Below are 18960 nucleotides of genomic sequence, written 5' to 3' on the forward strand. Positions count from 1 at the left end.
TTTTCTTTAGTCCAAAACAGTCCATTGTGGCATATTTATTTATACCACTTGCAAAAGAAACGAGGTCATTTCCAGATGATTTCTAGGCTGTTAATATAGGGTAAAGAAATGATTTATTTCGTGTATTACATTAAAGTCATATGTAAAGTGAATAATTCAGTCCACACATTTGGAGTTTTTCTGTTTTAAATAGACTCAAAGAGTTTTACTTTGAAGGGCAAATTTTGATTATTAAAAGCAACTAAAAACTTTGCAGTTTTGGCTAAGTTGGAGGAGAATGGCCCATTGTCAGGGACACATTTATATTATTGGACCCTGAATCTCTGCATTCTCAGTGTTGAACTTGCAAAGCCACTGCAGGTGAATGTTTTGGGTCTTTTTTTTTCCCCCAAGGTCCAGCTACTACCAAATGAATTGGCACTAAGTATGACAGGGACTTTGTTCTTGAGTTACTGGTCCATCCTTCCAGCACATTGGCATGTCTTTCCTGTTGTAATGTCTTTTGCATGAGCATAAAGTAGCTAAAACTTAGTGATTTGTTTTGTTTCTAAGCAGCCTATTGCAGGAGTAACTTAGGAATCTAACATCAAATATAAAGATTAGAGCCTTAGAGATATCTCTTATGAACTTTATGCTAATGTTGGGTCAGTTACTGCTTTAACTTTTATAATCTTTTGTATGTACCATTATGATTTTTCTGTAGATAATTTGGAGTTTTGGTTTGGCTTAGTTCTCATACAGATGTTAATGTACCTCATGCATTTTGTGCTTCTGCACTTTTGAAGGCTGTTAGAGAAGTTGTATTCATATTTTGCTTGATTTGTCATTAGTGGTCAACCTTAGATTTTTTTTTTTTAGTGGCAAGAAAACCAGAGACAGCATTGTGCATGGATGTGTGTACATGTGTGTGCACATATACATGTGTACATGGATGTAGTTTAAATTGCAGAGGAGCTCTGAAACAAGAAACAAATCTTTTGATATTTTCCAGAGACCCAGGAAGAAGAAGCTAATTGTTTTATAAACTCATTAGAAATTAAACGATTTAGAGGATCACATACATAGGCTCGAACATGTAGGTACATTATTTCATAATTAACCTGTAGGAAGAAGAGCTCGGTGGAGAACTGGTAGGGATGACTAATAAGTGGGCCGTCAGTAAGCACGCCCAATAAGCTTTACTTTGGATTTTGGAGTTGCTGACTTTATAAGGGACTTGATAAGTTAAACCTAGTTGAAATTCAGAATACTTTATTCATTGAAAAATTTAAAGTTTTTTTCATTGAGTTTATTTATATCCGTATGTATATAAGATTGGAACTACTTTTTAAAAGATTCTAAAACTTAAGGATTCAATGGAAAGAATGTGCTGGGGATACCCAGAGCCTTACATGTGTAATGCAGAGTGCTGCACCCTGGAGCTAAGAAACTGTCCCTTCCTTACTTTAGTTTTGAGTCAGGTTTTCTTTCCTTCACTGACTCAGGCTAGTCTTGAACAGATATGTAGCCTAGGAGGCCTAGAACTTTCGATCTTCCAGTCTCACCCTCCCAAATAGTTGGCATTATAGTCACGTACCACCATGCCAGGTTGATTCTGTTTAAAAAATGCTTAGGGAGACAGGAGGAACAAGAGGAGTTTTAGCTTTCCTCCTGGCAAGTTGCAGACTAGTTCCGGCTAAAACACCTCTCTTAAGAAAAGTTTGTCACAGGAAATTATGTTAGTTAACTGTTGTTTACATATGTATGCTGTTACTGCATAGTTATGGTCAGTGTTTGACATGGTTGTCTTTTCACAAATGGAGTTTTAATCTATTTTTATTTATTTGTGATTTTCTTTACGGACATTCTGTATAACTCTGGCTGGCCTAGAACTCTTTTTTTTTTTTTCCCCCAGAGCTGGGGACCGAACCCAGGGCCTTGCGCTTCCTAGGCAAGTGCTCTACCACTGAGCTAAATCCCCAACCCCTGGCCTAGAACTTTTATGTAGACAAGGCTGGCCTTGAAACTCAAATCTGTCTGCTTCTGTCCCCAGGTGATTACCCGTGTGAGCCACTGTGCCTGGCCTAATATTTTTAAAGCTGTTGATAATGACTGTTTTACCAGTCACGCTCACTGCCGTGGTTTGCTTCTGTACTTCTGAGTCTTTGTAGACTATCCTTTCTTGTGTGGCTTATTTTCCTCAACTATATTGTTGGAGCAGAATGAAAGTATACATGTTTTATAGTTGTATTTTAGTGCACCAATGTATAGTATTGTTTTTAAGTAGAAAAACTATCAGCACTCAGTTATCAGTTAATGTTTGCACACAGGGCTTGCATATTCAGATTGGCCTTCAACTTGCCACCCTCTGGTTTCCACTTCCTGAGTGCTGGGATTGCTGGCATCTGACACGTGCCATGAGTACAGTTATTTGCAGGGTTTTTGCTTGTTTCCTGTTGTGTTTTAACTGAGACAAGGTTTTATTCCTCTGGCTGACCTGCCTGGGACTTGCTATGTAGACCAGGTTGGCTTGGAACTTAACTTCCTCTCAGGTGCTGGGATTGTAGATTTGTGCCCCCACACCTGACGTGAAGAACTCTAATTATAGTAACCTTAGTTACAGCTACAGAGCCCATTGCAGTTTTATACATCTAAAGATATTTTCAGATTTCTTACTCAAATCATTTAGCAAGGAAGTTAATGAACAAAGTTCTGTTATTTTACACGAGAATGAAACTAGCATAATGAAGCTCAGAGATTGAGAGATTTATCTCAAGTCACCAGCTGTATGGTGCAGAGTTGGTGTTCTATAGGAAATGGAAAGATTCGTTCCATGGTTAGAATAGGGTCTGGGACCTATTAAACATATACATAGTCTATATTCTGTCTGTCTGTCTGCCTGCCTGGCTATCAAGACAGGGTTTCTCTGTATAGACTTGGCTGTCCTGAACTTCACTCTCTACAACAGGATGGCCTCAAACTCAGAATACCGCCTGCCTCTGTCTCTAGAGTGCTGTGATTAAAGGTGGGAGCCACCACCACCTGGTGTTTACTCATGTCGTGTTAAAGCCCCTTCAGTCCTGTTTTTCTTTCTTTTTTCTCCAACCCCTTCTCCTCCCCTTCCCCTACTCTTCCCTCCTCCCTTCTCTCCCTTTCCCCTCTCCTCCTCTTCCCCTTCCTTCCTTAAGCATTATTCTTTGTAATGTGTGACATGTGAGCTTTCAGTGCCACTGGGTAAAAGCACTGGCAGGTAGCAAGGGAAGGAATTCCATAGATGGTAAATGCAGGTAGGCCTTGATGTCTGCTGACTTGACAGGCCACGGTCAGGATGTTCGTCTGCAGAGAGAGCTCCCTTGTTCTTGACTCTGACTCCATTATGTATATATGCCTGATTAAATTGAACTACTTCCCATGGCATCCCTAAACCTGTGTCCGTTTTTTGTAAATCCTATCCTTTCTGTGTGTCTTTGTTAGTTGCATCTGTCGCTCTCCTGCAGTACTCGCCTTGGACCATTCTGTCTACTTAAGTATATCTTTTCTAATATAAATTTTATTTTCTGTGTGTATAAGTGTTATGCCTGCAAACATGTCTCTTCCCCATATACATGTCTGGTACTCACAGAGACCAGAAGAACTGCTGGAACTGGAGTTACAGATGGTTGTAAGCTTCGATGTGGGTGCTGGGAACCAAACCTGATCCTCTTTCTGTAAGAGGGCAAGTATATTTACCTGCTGGGTCATCTCTCCAAACACCCATGTGTTTTCTTCTGTCACCAGTGTTTGGTAAGACTCTTGTGAGCACTACCCAACATGAGACTCACTTGGTGATGCCTTATACTTCATACATACTTCCATAGACCTAATCGCTCCCTCTGAAAACATCTTCTTTTGAGTGCCACAGTCAGTCTGTGTGCCTGTCTTTCTGGAGGAAGGTAGCTAAGCTGGTGGTAGTGCTCAGAGGTAGCACTGGGGTTAGCAGCAACAACACAAGAGAGGTAAGAAAATTAACTCAATCTTTTACCAATTTGTTTGGTTTATAAATACAGCACAAAGCTAAATTTGAAGTTAGTTCTACATAGAATGGCCACATTTCACAGGAAATAGTAATCATGTTTTTTCTTGTAATAAAATTCAGTTCTTAGTTGCATTGCTCAGTAAAGCATGATGGATTATTTGAATCCTGAAGTGTCTGTATGCGTACCTGTGTATATGTTTATTCTTTGTGTGTGTTGGATAGAACCAAGGATTCTCTGCACACGCCATGCACAGCCCTCTGTCACTGAGCTATTTATTCTAATTTCTGAATTAATATTTTGGCCAAAATTGATTCATAATGTTTTGGGTGGGGATTTCAGAGTAGTGATAATTATCCCTGGGGTGACTCAATCTTTTGCTTGTATTTCCCATTTTTCTTAAGTTGGTGCTCAAAAAATTGAATGTTTTGCAATACGAGTCAATCTTTATTGAAAACTCCAGACAGATAATGTTTGTGACATTTAAATGATAATCATTTTATTTGAAACTTTTCTATTTCTTTGGCTGAGATGGATTTATGTATTCTTACAGTGAGAAAACTTGTTACTAAGATGTTATTAAAGTCTGTATGTGTTTAGACACATGCACTTAAGGCATTAGGAACCTCAAAGCTGTAACTTGACTTGCTGAAGGTGCTCGGTCCTGTCCTACAGACTTTTTAACTTGTCTTATTCATTCTTTTTTTTTTTTTTTTTTTTTTGGTTCTTTTTTTCGGAGCTGGGGACCGAACCCAGGGCCTTGCGCTTCCTAGGTAAGCGCTCTACCACTGAGCTAAATCCCCAGCCCCATCTTATTCATTCTTGCATGGTGTCACTTCTCCTGTCCATCTCTATTGTTCCTTCCGGTCCTTTTTACCTGAGGGCTTGTGCGTTGGGGTGGAAAGGTATTTGGCTATCTCAGATGAGAGCTGCCTCTGTAGTGTCTTCTCAGCGGCTCGGAGATGGGTTACCGAGTGACATGTGGAAAGTAAGTGCACCCAGAGTACGCAGGCAGAGATCTTTAGTGGTCTTTCTAAGGGAGGCAGCTTGGTATGGTTGATGTGAAAAGGCTTGTAGGTAATTATGAGATGAGAGAGAATTGACTGAGCCCCAGAACAAATAAGGACTAGAGAGATGGGCACAGTTCCTGCAAGTGTAGATTTTTAGTTAATTGGAGATAAACTTCCTGAGTATAGAGATGGGTTTTTATATTAATTGATGTGTAACACAATTGAAACTAATGGGCATGCTAAGTATTAGTTACATCGATGAGAAGAAAGCAGCTAGGCTTCAACCTCAGTCAGGCATTATGGACGTCACAGGTGTCAAGGACTTGAGGTTATCACCTCCAGCTGAATCACTGTGGAGTAGGAACTTAGTCTAAGGGTGGTGAGTGACTTGTCCAGGTTATATAGCTCAAGGAACAGACAAGTACATTGACAACCTTTTATATAATAGCTAATGTTTCCAAATGTATGCATACTTGTATCATTGTATATTCTAGGTATTTCCTTAACTTAATAATACAGATATTTATCCAAATATTATTGCTATGGGATTTCCTGCAGAAAGACTTGAAGGTGTATACAGGAACAATATTGATGATGTAGTAAGGTAAGCACTTCTGATTTTCTATTTCATATATTAATAAATTATATCGATGTGTTTTATTTAGAAAAGATTCTTAACACACAGAACAGTATTTGCATTATGATGTAGACTTTGTTTTATTTTGGTAATACTCTAAAAGTTTTAACCTAAAGCATCTGATAGCTCTCAGCTGATCAGTTCACGGGATACGAACTGACTTCATATGTAATCATATTTGTTTATGTCATGATGGGTTTTTTTTTGTTTTTTTGTTTTTTGTTTGTATTTCATAAGATGCCTCTTACCAGGTTAGTCCCTGACTGCTATTACAGTATAAGGTTTTATTTTACATTTGGGTTAGGCCTTGCTTGAGTAGCTTTGTTTAGTTATTCACACTGAGGCATGGGTGACCGATGTGTTTTTATGTAGAACTTAAACCTGTAGTAGTGTTTAATACAATAATCATAGAGGGACTTGTTGGACATTTGAAAGACTTAATGAAGTCTCATAATTTTACAAAATTTCCAAGTGTAATTGTCACTTAGTTCAGAAAAGTGTTTCTCAAGGCCCACTTAAAAATATATTATGACCTAAGAACATATGAAATTGCTTACTTGGCAAATTAGCCTTAATATGTTTTCTAATTTCAGAATAAAAATGCATTTGTATGAGTAAATGGAAATTTTTGTTACAAACTATAATAGAGTTTTAATAATTCATTAATACTGAGTCTTGCTATATTTGCTATGCTGGTTCTGAAGGACTTTAATGAATTTAAAAGTTAAAATTCTGGATTATTTTCTTTTTATTCATAAAGTGATATATTTTTCCTGGGACTTTTAACTACTCTATGATTATGCACATTTAAATAGGTGGGAAAGCACTTCATAATTTACAGAGCGTCATGCAAATGTAGGATGCTTTTTTTTATATCTTTAGATGACCGTTGTCAGCTTTCTAAGTGGTTAATTTTTACTGTATTAAGTTGTGCTCGTTTAGGTAATTATGGTGTTATTTATGTTTTGTTCAGGTTTAAGTTTCACCAACTATAAAAGTCTACCAGAACAAACCCCCAAACCCCTGCACTGCTTCGTAGTTTCCGTTAAACTTCAGGTTATACTGTCAGAGCCTTCAACTCATAATTGGGTAGAACACAGTGGAAGGGTACTCAGCATGGCAGGCCCACAGAACAGCAGCTAGATAGTCTGATAATGCAGAGAAAATGGAATAGGCCACAGAGAAAAGTAAGAGAGGACATTTTTGAATTGAAAGTTGCAGAGTGTCAGTTTGTTGGTAAGTGGCAGTTTGGCCAGATACAGGTTACCAGATAATTATTCTCTACTTTTGTGCAGAATTGTTTATGGCTTTCATGTTATTCCTGGTAAGATACCCTATTTCACATCAATTTTATATTCAGCTAAGGACCAGTTTAACCAAATCAAATTAGTACTTCAGCTGTATTGAAAAGGGCGCAAGTACTTTGAATAGAGGGGACCTTTTCTGGTCATGTAATGTATTTTGACTCATCTGGCATGCTAACTTTATATTGGTCTCTGTTAAGTATGAATTAGTAAGAGGGATTAGATTATCTTTCAGGTTACAATTCAGTTTCTAGACATTTACCCCTGGTCATTAGACCTTAAACTATAGTAACTTAGCCAAAAATATGTTGTGTTGGAAACTTAGCTTGGTTTAGTTTTCTACAAACTAAAAGGACTACAAATAGTTTTTTGTGATGTTTGTTTCTTTGCCTTCTCTTTTTTGTGAGATAGGGTCTGAACTAAGTAAGTAACCTCAGCAAGCCTGAAGTCCTTATGTAGACCTGGCTTGTTTTGAACTCTATTCTGCCTCTGCCTTTGAGGGCTTGGATCAAAGGCATCACCAAATGATTAGTTAAAATGACTTTTAGGAGTGCCTGCACCAGAGAACAATTGTGTCTGCTGTCTAAATAACTGATTCCCTCAGGTTGTTCATACTCTATTGGTGATTTTAGTTATAATCAATAGTGCTTCCTTTGGCTTTAAAGTTGATAACATCTCAGTACCAGTATTTCATCTTCATATCACCGGATGCCCTGGAAGAAGCGGGTAATGTAAGAGAGGTTTCCTTTGCCTCATGGTTTGAGGAGTTCTGGCAGTGGCGGCTAAGGAGGGAGGGCAGAGGCACTCCATTCCTTCATCTATGATGTCCTGAGTTTGGGGAGGGACTGTTTGGCAGTAACTCCTTATGTTTGTGGAAAGAAGCAGGGACCAGAGAAATCTCTCTGCTCCTAGTGACTGATGAGCCAGATTTCACCTCTAAAAGGCTCCACCGCTGGGCCCGGGGGGAATTTCAGATTGAGACTGTAACAGCTTTGCTTTTCTATTAGTAAAAAACTTTTTGCAGTTAATCTTTCTATTCTAGGGTGTCCAAAAGATATTTTAAAATATTTTTCTTTTACCTAATTCCATATTTTTCTTATATTTTCCCTAAACAAATATTATATAAAACTTATTCTTTGTTATTATACTGTATCATTATGTGGAATGAGGTAAACTTAAATTGCAAATATCTTCATGCTTATATTTTCCTATGCACGTGGAAAACTACAGTAGTATGTCATGAGAAGTAAAATTTCATAGTTAATCTACAAAATTTGAGAAAAATATTTAGCTTTAGCTTCTCCATTTGCGATCTGGGATTCTCATAAACAGTGGAATGGAGGGGCAGACTGGCTTTCTAATTACAGGTGATTTGCTTAAGCTAAGGAGTGAGCTGGCAGCAGGGCAGGAGGGACTGTGGGGGCTTCCACAGTAGTTGTTTTTCTTCTTCCTCTTTTTTTTTTTAAGATTTATTTATTTATTATATATGAATACACTGTAGCTGTCTTCAGACACACCAGAAGAGGGCATCGGATCCCATTATAGATAGTTGTGAGCCACCATGTGGTTGCTGGGAATTGAACTCAGGACCTCTGGAAGAGCAGTCAGTGTTCTTAACTGCTGAGCCATCTCTCCAGCCCCTTCTTCCTCTTAACTGCTTCCTTTTTTTCCCTCTTTTTTTTTTGCAACTAACAGGGGTGCTATAAAACCATGTTTTGTTCTGATACGTTATTACTCTTTGCTTTTTTTGTTGTTATTTTGTTCTTCAAGATAGGGTTTCTCTGTAACCCTGGCTGTCCTGGAACTCACTCTGTAGATCAGGCTGGCTTCAAATTCAGAGATCTGCCTGCCTCTGATTCCTGAGTGCTGGGATTAAAGGTGTGTATCACGACCACTTGGCTTGATTTGTGTTTCTACATTGTCTCTTAGGATAGTATGAAAGTTCTGTGTTTTTAAATCTAAGCAATCCTGAACAGACTGGTGCATCATGTGTTTAAGAAGTTTATCTTGTGTTCTGCTCCTAGTGACTCAGGAAAATGTAGATGTAACAGAGGCAAGTGTTCAGTGTATAATTATGTGGTGATCTGCCCAGCAAAAGTTCAATTTTTAAAAAGCTTTTTTTATCGGGAGAGGGGTGCAGTTCTGGAGGTTGAACTCAAGGTCATTATTAGGTGCTTTACCGCTGTGCAATACTCAAAGCTGCTTTCCATAGTATCTTTGTTTTCCTGTACATTAAGGACAAAATCTAGGTGTCTTTTCACAGCAATGGAGACCTAACTAAGAAGTTGGTACCAGGGTCTGGGGTATTACTGTGATAGGTTTGACTATGCTTTTGTTTGGAAGAATGTGAATTTTGGAACTTTGGATTTGGAAAGCAGTGGAATACTTTAAGTGGGGCTTAATAGGCTGTCCTAGTAGGAATATGGAAATCTTTGTTGCTGAGAATGATTCGAACTGAGGAAGTGAGGCTCTAGAGGTTTCAGAGGTCTATTATCATCATGGCAGGAAGCACGGTGGTGTCCAGGCAGGCATGGTGCTAAAGAAGGAGTTGAGGTTTCTACATCTTCATCCAAAGGAAGCCAGGAGCAGACTGTCCTCAGGCAGCTAAGAGAAGGTCTCAAAGCTCAACTCCACAGAGACACACTTCCTTCAACAAGGCCATACCTCCTAATAGTGCCACTCTCTGGTCCAATCTTACTCGAGTCACCACAGACTATAACTGACTATATATACCCAGTATTTATGCTTTATTAGTACACATACAGAATGGTTTTGGTACTTAGTAGATTATTGTAAAACTGAAAATATACTATAAGGGGCTGGAGAGATACCTCAGCAGTAGTTCTCAACCTGTGGGTTGTGACCCCTTTGTGGATATGTGTTGACTGACTATCGGAAAACACAGATATTTACAATTCATAATAGTGGCAACAAAAATAACTCTGAACTTTGTGATTGAAGTCACCGCAGTGTGAGGAACTATATTAAGAGGTTAGGCAGACTGACTCCTCTTGCAGAGGCCCTGGGTTTGGTTCCTAGGACCCACATAGCTGCTCAGAACTGTCCGTAATTCCAGTTCCATGGATCTGATCCCTGTCTGGCATGTTCTCTCTGTCTCTGTCTCTGTCTCTCTCTACACACACACACACGAAGTCAAAATACTAATTCACATAGAATAAAGATTGTAAAAGCTTAAAGACAGTACTTGTACTCTCGAGTGTGTTTCTGAAATACACCATGGGGTCATCGTAGTCTTCGGTCTCCAGCTAACAGGGATCCTGAAGAACAAATGACCGAAAACTTTTACTTTTTCTTCTACTGGTTTCCAATATTCTGTGGTAGGAAGGAAAATACTGGATGTTTATTTATTTGTATTTATTCCTGACTTGATGTCTAGTTTTTTTTTTAAGCTAATGGAGTTCATGTGTGTCTGAACATACAGTCTGTCTAGAGCTGGTATGTTTTCTGTTGCTGAGCAAATGTGTGAGTGTTTCAGGCTGACTTGGTTTACTGGGCAAACCCCACTTTTTCTTGTCTGTCTACTATTGTGTTGAAGTGTCATGTATATTAAAGTGTTTAATTATTACTTTAGAATTATTTATTTTCGTTCTGTTAAATCTTGCTTTATGTATTGGGTTTATTTTTGTTTTTGTTAGGACAGTGTCTTATGTAGTCTGGGCTGGCTTTGAACACTTGACCCTTGTGCCGCACCCAAGTGCTGGGAGTGTAGAGGTGTGCCTCTGCACCAAGCGCTTGGTGTGTTTGGATGGTGTCTTACGGTGTCTAAATGCTTACCATTACTAGGATTTTCTTGCTGCATTCATCCTGTTATTAATGTTTATTTATCTCATACTTTATATCTAGTGTATTTTTATACTAATTTCACTCTTGATTATTACATAGATTTTTTTTCTTGCCCTCTTAATCTGCGTATGCCTGCAAATTTAAAAAGTGTTCTTCTGCATGTTGTTGGATTGTGTCTTTTGTATGCTTCCTGCCAGCGTCTGTCTTTTGGTTGGATGGCTTAACTCACACTTAATGATGACACAGGGAGTTTTAACGTCCTCCATTTTGCTTCTGATTGGCCTGAATGAATGTGTTTTGTATTCATTTGATGTTTTATAATGAAATGTTTTAATTTCTCAGAGTTTTTATCCTGGCGCTATTTTCCCTGTGGTTGTTATAGATTACATTTAGCTTACATTTAGCATCCTAAAGTCATAATGGTTTGGTTTTAATTTGTACCAGTTTACCTCAGTAGCATCAAGCCTTGGCTCCTGTACAGCGCCATCCTTACTTCATATTAGCTTTTTAAAAAAAAGTCACAAAGTTGTATTTTTATGCCATTATACATAATCTAATAATTGGATTTTTAAAAATACCATGTCTAAAATCATTTGGAAAATAAAATGGGAAATTACAAACTAAAATTAGACTACTGTTAGATTTCATGATTATTATCATAATTGTCATTTCGCAGAGATCTCTTTCATACTGTAGCTTCAGGTTGCTATAGTTACCTTTAATCTAGGTAGTTCAAATATACCATTTACCATTCCTCTTTTGAGAGAAGTACCATATTTATATAACTTTCATTATATTAATAGTGTTTAAATTGTTATGTTTTAATATTACTGTTGTTAATGTTTTACCTTGCTTAATTTATTAAACTTCATTGATACACATGTATAGGGGAAAATGTACATACAGTTTGTCGCTGTCCAAAGTTTCAGGCAAGCATATGGAAGCAGTGTATGTAGTGTAAGCATCATCTGAGGAGATGTCATTCTTTGTTAAACTTTAGTGCAGTGGATGTTCTCATTCTTATTTGAAGGGCCATCTGTAGCATTTCTTTTATGTTTTCATGACTCTTGTTTCTCTGAGAATATTTCAATTTATTTCTCATTTTTAAAGAACAGTTTTGGTGGATTTTTTTTATCTTCTAGGACTTTCAATCTTGTTATATTCTGACTTTTCTTCTTCCAGATTTTTGAGAGGGAAAAAAAAAATCAGTCAATACCAAGGCTCCTTTGTTTGTGACAAGTTGCTCCTCTCTGTATTTGAGACTGTGGGTCTTTCTAATCAGAGAGTCTCACATAGTACAGGCTGGCTGGAGTGCTTTAATATACGCAAGGATGTACTGAACTTTTGATCCTCCTGCTTCCACTTGGCTAGTGCTGTGCTTTCAGGAGTGCACCACCATAAAAAGGTTTATGGAGAGCTGGGGGCAGGTTCCCAGCGCTCTGTGTGTGTTAGGCAAACTCTCCTATCAAATGAGATATATCCCCAGCCTGTCTTTGTCTTTTGATGGTTTGATTGTGTGATCTGTATTAGTAAGTCTCTGAGTTTTTTTGACTTGTGATTCATGAGCCACAGGCTCTTTGTATTTTATCGTTTATCAAATTTGAGTTTTTGATTATACTTCTTAACGTAATTATTTTTCTGGAACCCTCAAGATCCCTAAATTAGCCCAGTTGGTGGTGTCTCACAGGGTGGTTAATCTCTTTACTCTTCTTCAATAAGTTGCTTTCTGTATTTTGATCATATTTATCCTCTTACCCCAGCTCCCAGATCCCTACCCATACAACTTTATGTTGTGTCTGTGTCCTGTCCCATCGTCCCCCAACCACTACCCCCCTTTCTCCAATTAGGTCCAATTAGTGTTGGGTGTGGAATGTGGTTTATACCAGTAAAGAAAGCTGACTTTCCCTTCCATGGTAGTAAATGCCAATAGCTCTTCAGCTAGGGACGGGACTTGGGTCATTCGCTTTTCTTTGGTTGGCTTGTGCTTTCACAGGACTTACACATGCTATTAGGGTTGCTGTGAGTCCATATGTGCATCTGCCCTGTTGTGTCTGGAAAACACTGTCTCCTTGAAGTCACCTTACCACCTCTGGCTCTTACAATCTTTGTGTTCCCTCATCTGCATAGATCCCTGAGTCTTGAAGGGAAGGGTCTGATGCAGAATACATACCGTTTAGTGAACATTTTAAAGTCTTACTCTTTGCAGTTGACAAGTTGTGGGCTTTCGTCCTAACTGCTATGCACAGGAAGCTTCTCTGGTGAGGGTTGAGTCGTGCACTATCTGTTGGTTTAGCAATAGTCATCAGGAATCATTCTATTGCTGGGTCTACTTAGCTAAGTAATAGCCGTAGGTTCCCCTAGGGTCCATGACCCTTCTACCACAGGCCCTTGGCCTTATTTTGACAATGTTATATATGGGTTCTATCTTATGGGACAGACCTTAACTCTAATCAAAAGGTGATTAGTTATTCCTATAACATTTGTGCTCAAATCTACCTTTGACTTCTTCTGATACATTTTTATTTTATTCCACTTACTGTACTTTTCAGCCATGGCTAGGATTACAAGTATGTACTACTGTTTTTTTTTTTGTTTTTTTTTTTTTGGGTTCTTTTTTTCGGAGCTGGGGACTGAACCCAGGGCCTTGCGCTTCCTAGGCAAGCGCTCTACCACTGAGCTAAATCCCCAGCCCCTGTACTACTGTTTTTTATTAAGACTTTTTCATATATTTTGATCATGTTTCCCCTCTGCCAACTTCTCCCAGACCTTTTCCCACTTCCCATTCTGCCAAATGTCATGTTCTTTTTCTCTTTCCTTCTCAAAAAGAAAAAAGAAAATCAACAAAAACCAGTAAGACAAAAGTGACAAAACAAAACACAAAAGCACAAAAAACCATGGAACCCATTCTATGTTGGCCAACTACTCCTGGGCATGGGGGCTGACTGGAATGTAGTTGATATCACTGTATTGGAGAAAACTGATTTTCTGTTTCTATGTAGGTATCAACTGCAAATCATTTCTTGGTTAGAGGCAGGGCTCTATGTCTGCTTCAGATTCAGTGCTGAGGTTTTACTTGGTTGACCTGAGCAGATTTTGTACAGGCTGAGACAGTTTGGGAGTTAGTTATTTCTGTATCACCCTTGTGTGGGAAGGTGCTTAGAGTCATTCACCACCTCTAGCTCTTACCATCATCTTCCTCCTCCTCAGACTAGATCCCTGGCCCTTGAGGAGAGGGGCTCCATATATACATCCCATGTAGAATTGAGTGCTCCACAGTCTGTCTCTTTGTATGCTGTGTTGACACATATGTTTAGTCTTATGTGAGGGTTACTGTTCGATTACTCACTTTCCAGATAAAAGACACAAGTTCTTATAATTATTTATAATAAGCCTTAATGAGCACTGGAGCTCCATATATACATATATACATATATACATGAGTACTGGGGCTGGGCAGGTATCTACCCTCTAAGCTATTAGTATCTACTTCCTTATTAGTAATCCCAAGTTATAACTTGCCGTGTGTCATCTGGGCCACTCTTAACTCCAGTTGGCCAGCCCTCTTGCCAATGTTTTAATGAATCACTTACCCCATGGTGTCTTCTCTCCTCTCCACTGTCTCTTTTTCCTGGTCTTCTGCCTCAGACCCCAAGCCTGGGAACCCAAACCTCATCTATCTCCCTTCTGCCTAGCTATAAGCTGCAGGCAGGCATCTTATGTTCTCCATCAGGGATAACTTGGGGCAGGGAGCAAGGTTGCATAGCATCACTTGATGTGTGTGAGGATCTCCTTGCCCCAGAGGCAACCAGGGCCAATATCTGGCATGGGACATCAGTGGGAGGAGAAACCCTTGGTCCTGAGAAGGCTCAATGCCCCAGGGTAGGGGGGAATGCCAGGGCAGGGAGGTGGGAGTGCGTGGGTGGGGGAGCACTCTCATAGAAGCAGGGGGAGGGGGGAGATGAGTTAGGGGGTTTCCAGAGGAGAAAGAGGGGAAAGGGAATAGCATTTGAAATGTAAATAAATAAAATATCCCCCCTCCCCCCAAAAAAAGCCAATATATAACAACAGACTAAACCCCAGCAGTTTTAAATTAAGGAGCAAGTTTTGCACAACAAAGGCTGGCAAATGTGAAAAATCACTCGGGAGGTCTAAATCTTTGGCACAGAATTCAACATTGCCATACATAGCAACAGACCAAACCTCAATACACTGTTCAGTTGTGGGTCTCTGTGTTAATAACCATCTACTGCAAGAAGAATGTTCTCTGATGAGGGCTGAGTGATGCGTCATCTATGGGGAGAGCAGTATGTTAGCAATATTTCTGTTTCTTTAATAGAACAGTAGTAGTAATAGGTTTTCCCCTAGGCCCATGACTTTGTCTAGTCCTAAGTTCTTAGGCGCATGAGCAGTGGCAGGTATGGGTTCTATTTTAAGGAATGGCCCTTAAATCTAATTTTTAAAAAGTGGTTGGTTATTTCCATAACATTTATTCCAACATTGGACCAATATATATGCCTGTGTACATGCAGGTCTCTGTTGTGGGTCACAGAATTTGTAGCTGGGTTCTATTGATGACTACTTGTCTCCAGTAGTGTGCAAAGTACCTTCTAGCACCATGAATGCCTGTCAGTAGTGCTGAAGTTTCTAGTTGGGCACCTGCTCAGTTTCTCTGGGCTCCCTGAGGTGTTTTCAGCAACAGGACCTTACCATCTGCTTACGGAGGAAAGCAGCAGCCTTGGCAATAGGCATGATGTTGGGGTTGCAAGTTTGTGCTGTTGTGCTTTGTTCTTGGTGTGTGTTTGAGGGCCCTAAGCTCGAACACCCAGAGTTAAGGCAACTTTCTAGGCCTGGAATTCTCCTTTTAAAATTTTTAAATGTTATATTATTTGTTTGTTTTTGTGTGTTGGGCGTGGTGTGCTATGCCATGCCACACTTTTGGAGGTCAGAGGACAACTTATAATTCTTTCCTTTTACTGAATGGGTTTCCTGAGATCAAAGTCATCTGCAGGTTTGGTGGTAATCTTTTTTACCTTCTGAGCTATCCATCTTGTTACTCCCTCTCCCCCCATCCCTTTTTAATAACTCAGGAACTGCACTTTCCTGCTTCAGCCTTCTGAATGCTGTACAGGTGTGTGCCACCACACTCAACTCTGTTTCAGTTTTACTTTATTGATACTTCTGTTCATTTTTCTTTATCTTATCCACACCTTCAGCTTTCTGAGCATCATTAAGACCACACAAATCTTTGCTTTCTGTTTTTTTCTGAGAGACAATTTGTTGACTTTTTGATTTATTCACTTTTTGAGTAATCCACACTTATTTTGGGGTGTGAGTATGCACACTTGTGTGTGCATGTGTGATTTTGTCTTGTAAAGTTTGCCCAGCTTTTTTGGTGGGTTTTCTGTGTTGGGTGTCTTCTATACTATACCCATGCAAATATCTCATGCAAACTTAATAGATCTTTGGGGCTAGAGCAGTGGCTGAATGGTTGGGAACACTGGTGGTTCTTCCACAGGACCAGGGTTCAATCCTCTGCAATCACATGGGGACTCACAACTGCCTGCTTCAGTTTGAGATGACCTGATAGACTCTTTTAAACTCTGAGGGCACTACAAGCAAGTGGTACACAGACATACATTTAAGCAGAATACCTAAACACACAAAATAATAGTAAAAATTAAAGATCTTGGGCTTTTTTGGGGTATAGGGAATGACTTCCTAAATTAAATTCTCTTGTATGTGTAATTAATCTCCATTATGATTATCTTTAAATGTTGGGCTCTTTGAAAGATTCAAAAGGAAGGAAAAAGGAGGAGGTCCTGTACAGAATAGAAGGGTGTAGATTTAAAACCTCTGATGCCTTCAGTTGGTGGTGACAGCTTCCTTTCTGTCTACATATGTGTGCTCAGAAGCAGCAGTTAGTGACCAGAACACAGGTTTTCAATATGGGAACATATGGCACTTATTACTAATCTTGGCTTTTGCAGGTTGACTGCAGGTCCCTGTAGAGGTCTGTCGGTGACTGTGTGAGAGGGCTTTGTTGTGTAAGAACTAAAATCAGCCGTGGAGATGGCTTGGTTCTTGCTGTTCTGCGTTCTCATTCTTAGAACCCATACAAAAGCCAGTTGGCTTGGCATGTTCCTGTGACCTTGGTGATCAGGAAGCAGGCGGAGAGGACTGTATATTGGGGGCTTGCTGGCCAGTTAGCTTAACCAGAACAACTAGCTCCATGTTCAGTGAGAGATCCTGTCTCCAAAAGAAAAAGAACACACACACACAAAACAAAAAAACTAGTTGCAAAGTCATAGAGGAACACCTGTTGCTCTTGTGTAACTACTTTTGTTTTTTTTCTGTTTTGTGGGGTTTTTGTTTTGTTTTTTGTTGTGGGTTTTTGGTAATACTTTATCTAGATTTATTTCCTAAGAAAATTTTCATGCTTATACAGACAACTTCAGTTAAACTCAGTGAGACATACACACAAATAGATCAAGTTGGAAAGGAGGTTCATTAGGGATAGGAGGGGATAAGAGAATAGTGAGTGGGCTGTGCATAGCAAAGATCTTAGAGCTTGCAGGTTTAGCGAACATTGCCTCTCTGCTTTTGTCTAGTATTTCATCTTCTATCAAATAAATCTGTGTAGGCAAGTTTGCCCGTTTCTATTTGGAAAGTGTTGTTTTCTTGCCTTTCCTCACTTGTCTGAGTGTCAGACTTTAAAAAGCCGAATGTGGTCACTCACTGTGTTCTTGAGAGGACAGTGGTGGAGGTGCTGAGTGTGTGTCTGAGTAACCAGCTTCTCTGAGACAGTTATCCTCCCTGAATATGCACTATATCCATAAAGGGCTGCTCTCTTCCGTTACTCACATGCTAGCTAAGAAATCATAGTGTCCAACTGTTAAAGGGCACACATGTGATTTCACTAACCCTAACTAACACACTGTAGGAAGTACTCCAAGGGATAACGCTCTGCAGGAAGCTCCTGTCTTGGGAAGCAGAAGCTTAGGAAACATGGAGGCTGTAGGATTATCATCCTCTTAGGACATTGAGACACTCGAAATGCCTGCTGTGCTCCTGCTGCCCTACCTGTATTCTGGTTCCTGTCTATGAGTTCTTGGGTCTTCCAGTGAGGTCTTTGAAGAATCTACAGTTGTACCTTGCTGCCCACTCTGTAGAGTTGAGTGTCTTAACAGCAAAGGAAAGAGGAAAGAAATAACCTGCCTCTGATTTCCTCAGTGTTGGTATAAGCATCGCAAAATTTTCTTACGAAATTCTTATACTTCATCCCCTTTTCAGAAATTTGTAACTGTTTACATATAAAAAGCTGTTGTTTTGTTTGTTTGGGTACCCTTGGACCGTCTAGCTTCCCAAGCTCTGGACAGTTAATTTCTTTTGTTTATACATCTAGTTGGGCATGGTGTGCGTACTTGGTGTTTATGTGTGTGTTGACTTTCTTCTCAACTTTTTTCTTTTAGATTGTTTTTGCCCTTAATGAATTCTGTGAGGAAACTGCATTTTGTAGAAACAGCTGTATAATGCTTTTCCCTTCTATGCCATCAGGTTCAGCTATGCATCGACCATAGAAATCGATGGGTTATATTTCGCTCAGAATTACTGATTGCTAACTCTGCTTTATTGTATATAATTAAAAATATATTAGCTCTTAAATAATCAAGAAGTAGCCTTGCTTAAGTTATCAAGTAGAAAACATTTTACTTCTGAGGAGTTGTTAATATATCTAGTACTACTACTGAATAGGCATTTTTTTCGTGGACAGAGAATAGAGAAGTGAAAAGGTTTAGGGGTCCTGCCTTTTTCCTGTTTCCAGCATTATAAAACACACAAGCATATGGATTCTAGTTTCTTTTTGTTATGTTGCCCCACTCCGACCTTTAGTTGATACTGTTTTTGTGTGTGTGTGTTCACTTTGCTCTGACTTCATCTGTGAGTACTCCTGCCATTTTGATGACAATGTACGTTTTAGAACTGAGCTCTGTGAACTCTCTGAAGCTAAGTTTTTTTTCTTGAATAATTTATGCATTGGAAAGGAGGATTCTAGAGAGTCCTACCAAGTCACTTTGTTACTATGATTGCTGTTGCTGTTTTAGACATGTCTGACTCTAACCCCTGCTGACTGCAAACTCAGTTCTCTACACATAGCTGTGTCTTGGGTGTTGGTTTTACAAGTGTGTGGTGGTAACATGCATGCACCGTGTCAC

At 39.3% G+C, this 18960-nt stretch overlaps 1 protein-coding gene across 1 annotated transcript in view; it reads left to right on the forward strand.

The window, feature by feature from the left end:
• Positions 1-18960, forward strand: part of Pten (phosphatase and tensin homolog) — a 66218-nt gene that overhangs the window by 13760 nt on the left and 33498 nt on the right. Inside the window, 1 exon segment of the mRNA NM_031606.2 lies at positions 5522-5606. Within this exon segment, the coding sequence (NP_113794.1) occupies positions 5522-5606 (85 nt within the window).

The sequence above is a fragment of the Rattus norvegicus genome, chromosome 1 (genome assembly GCF_021556685.1).
Source record: "Rattus norvegicus strain SHRSP/BbbUtx chromosome 1, alternate assembly SHRSP_T2T, whole genome shotgun sequence".
In the NCBI taxonomy this organism is placed as follows: Eukaryota; Metazoa; Chordata; class Mammalia; order Rodentia; family Muridae; genus Rattus; species Rattus norvegicus.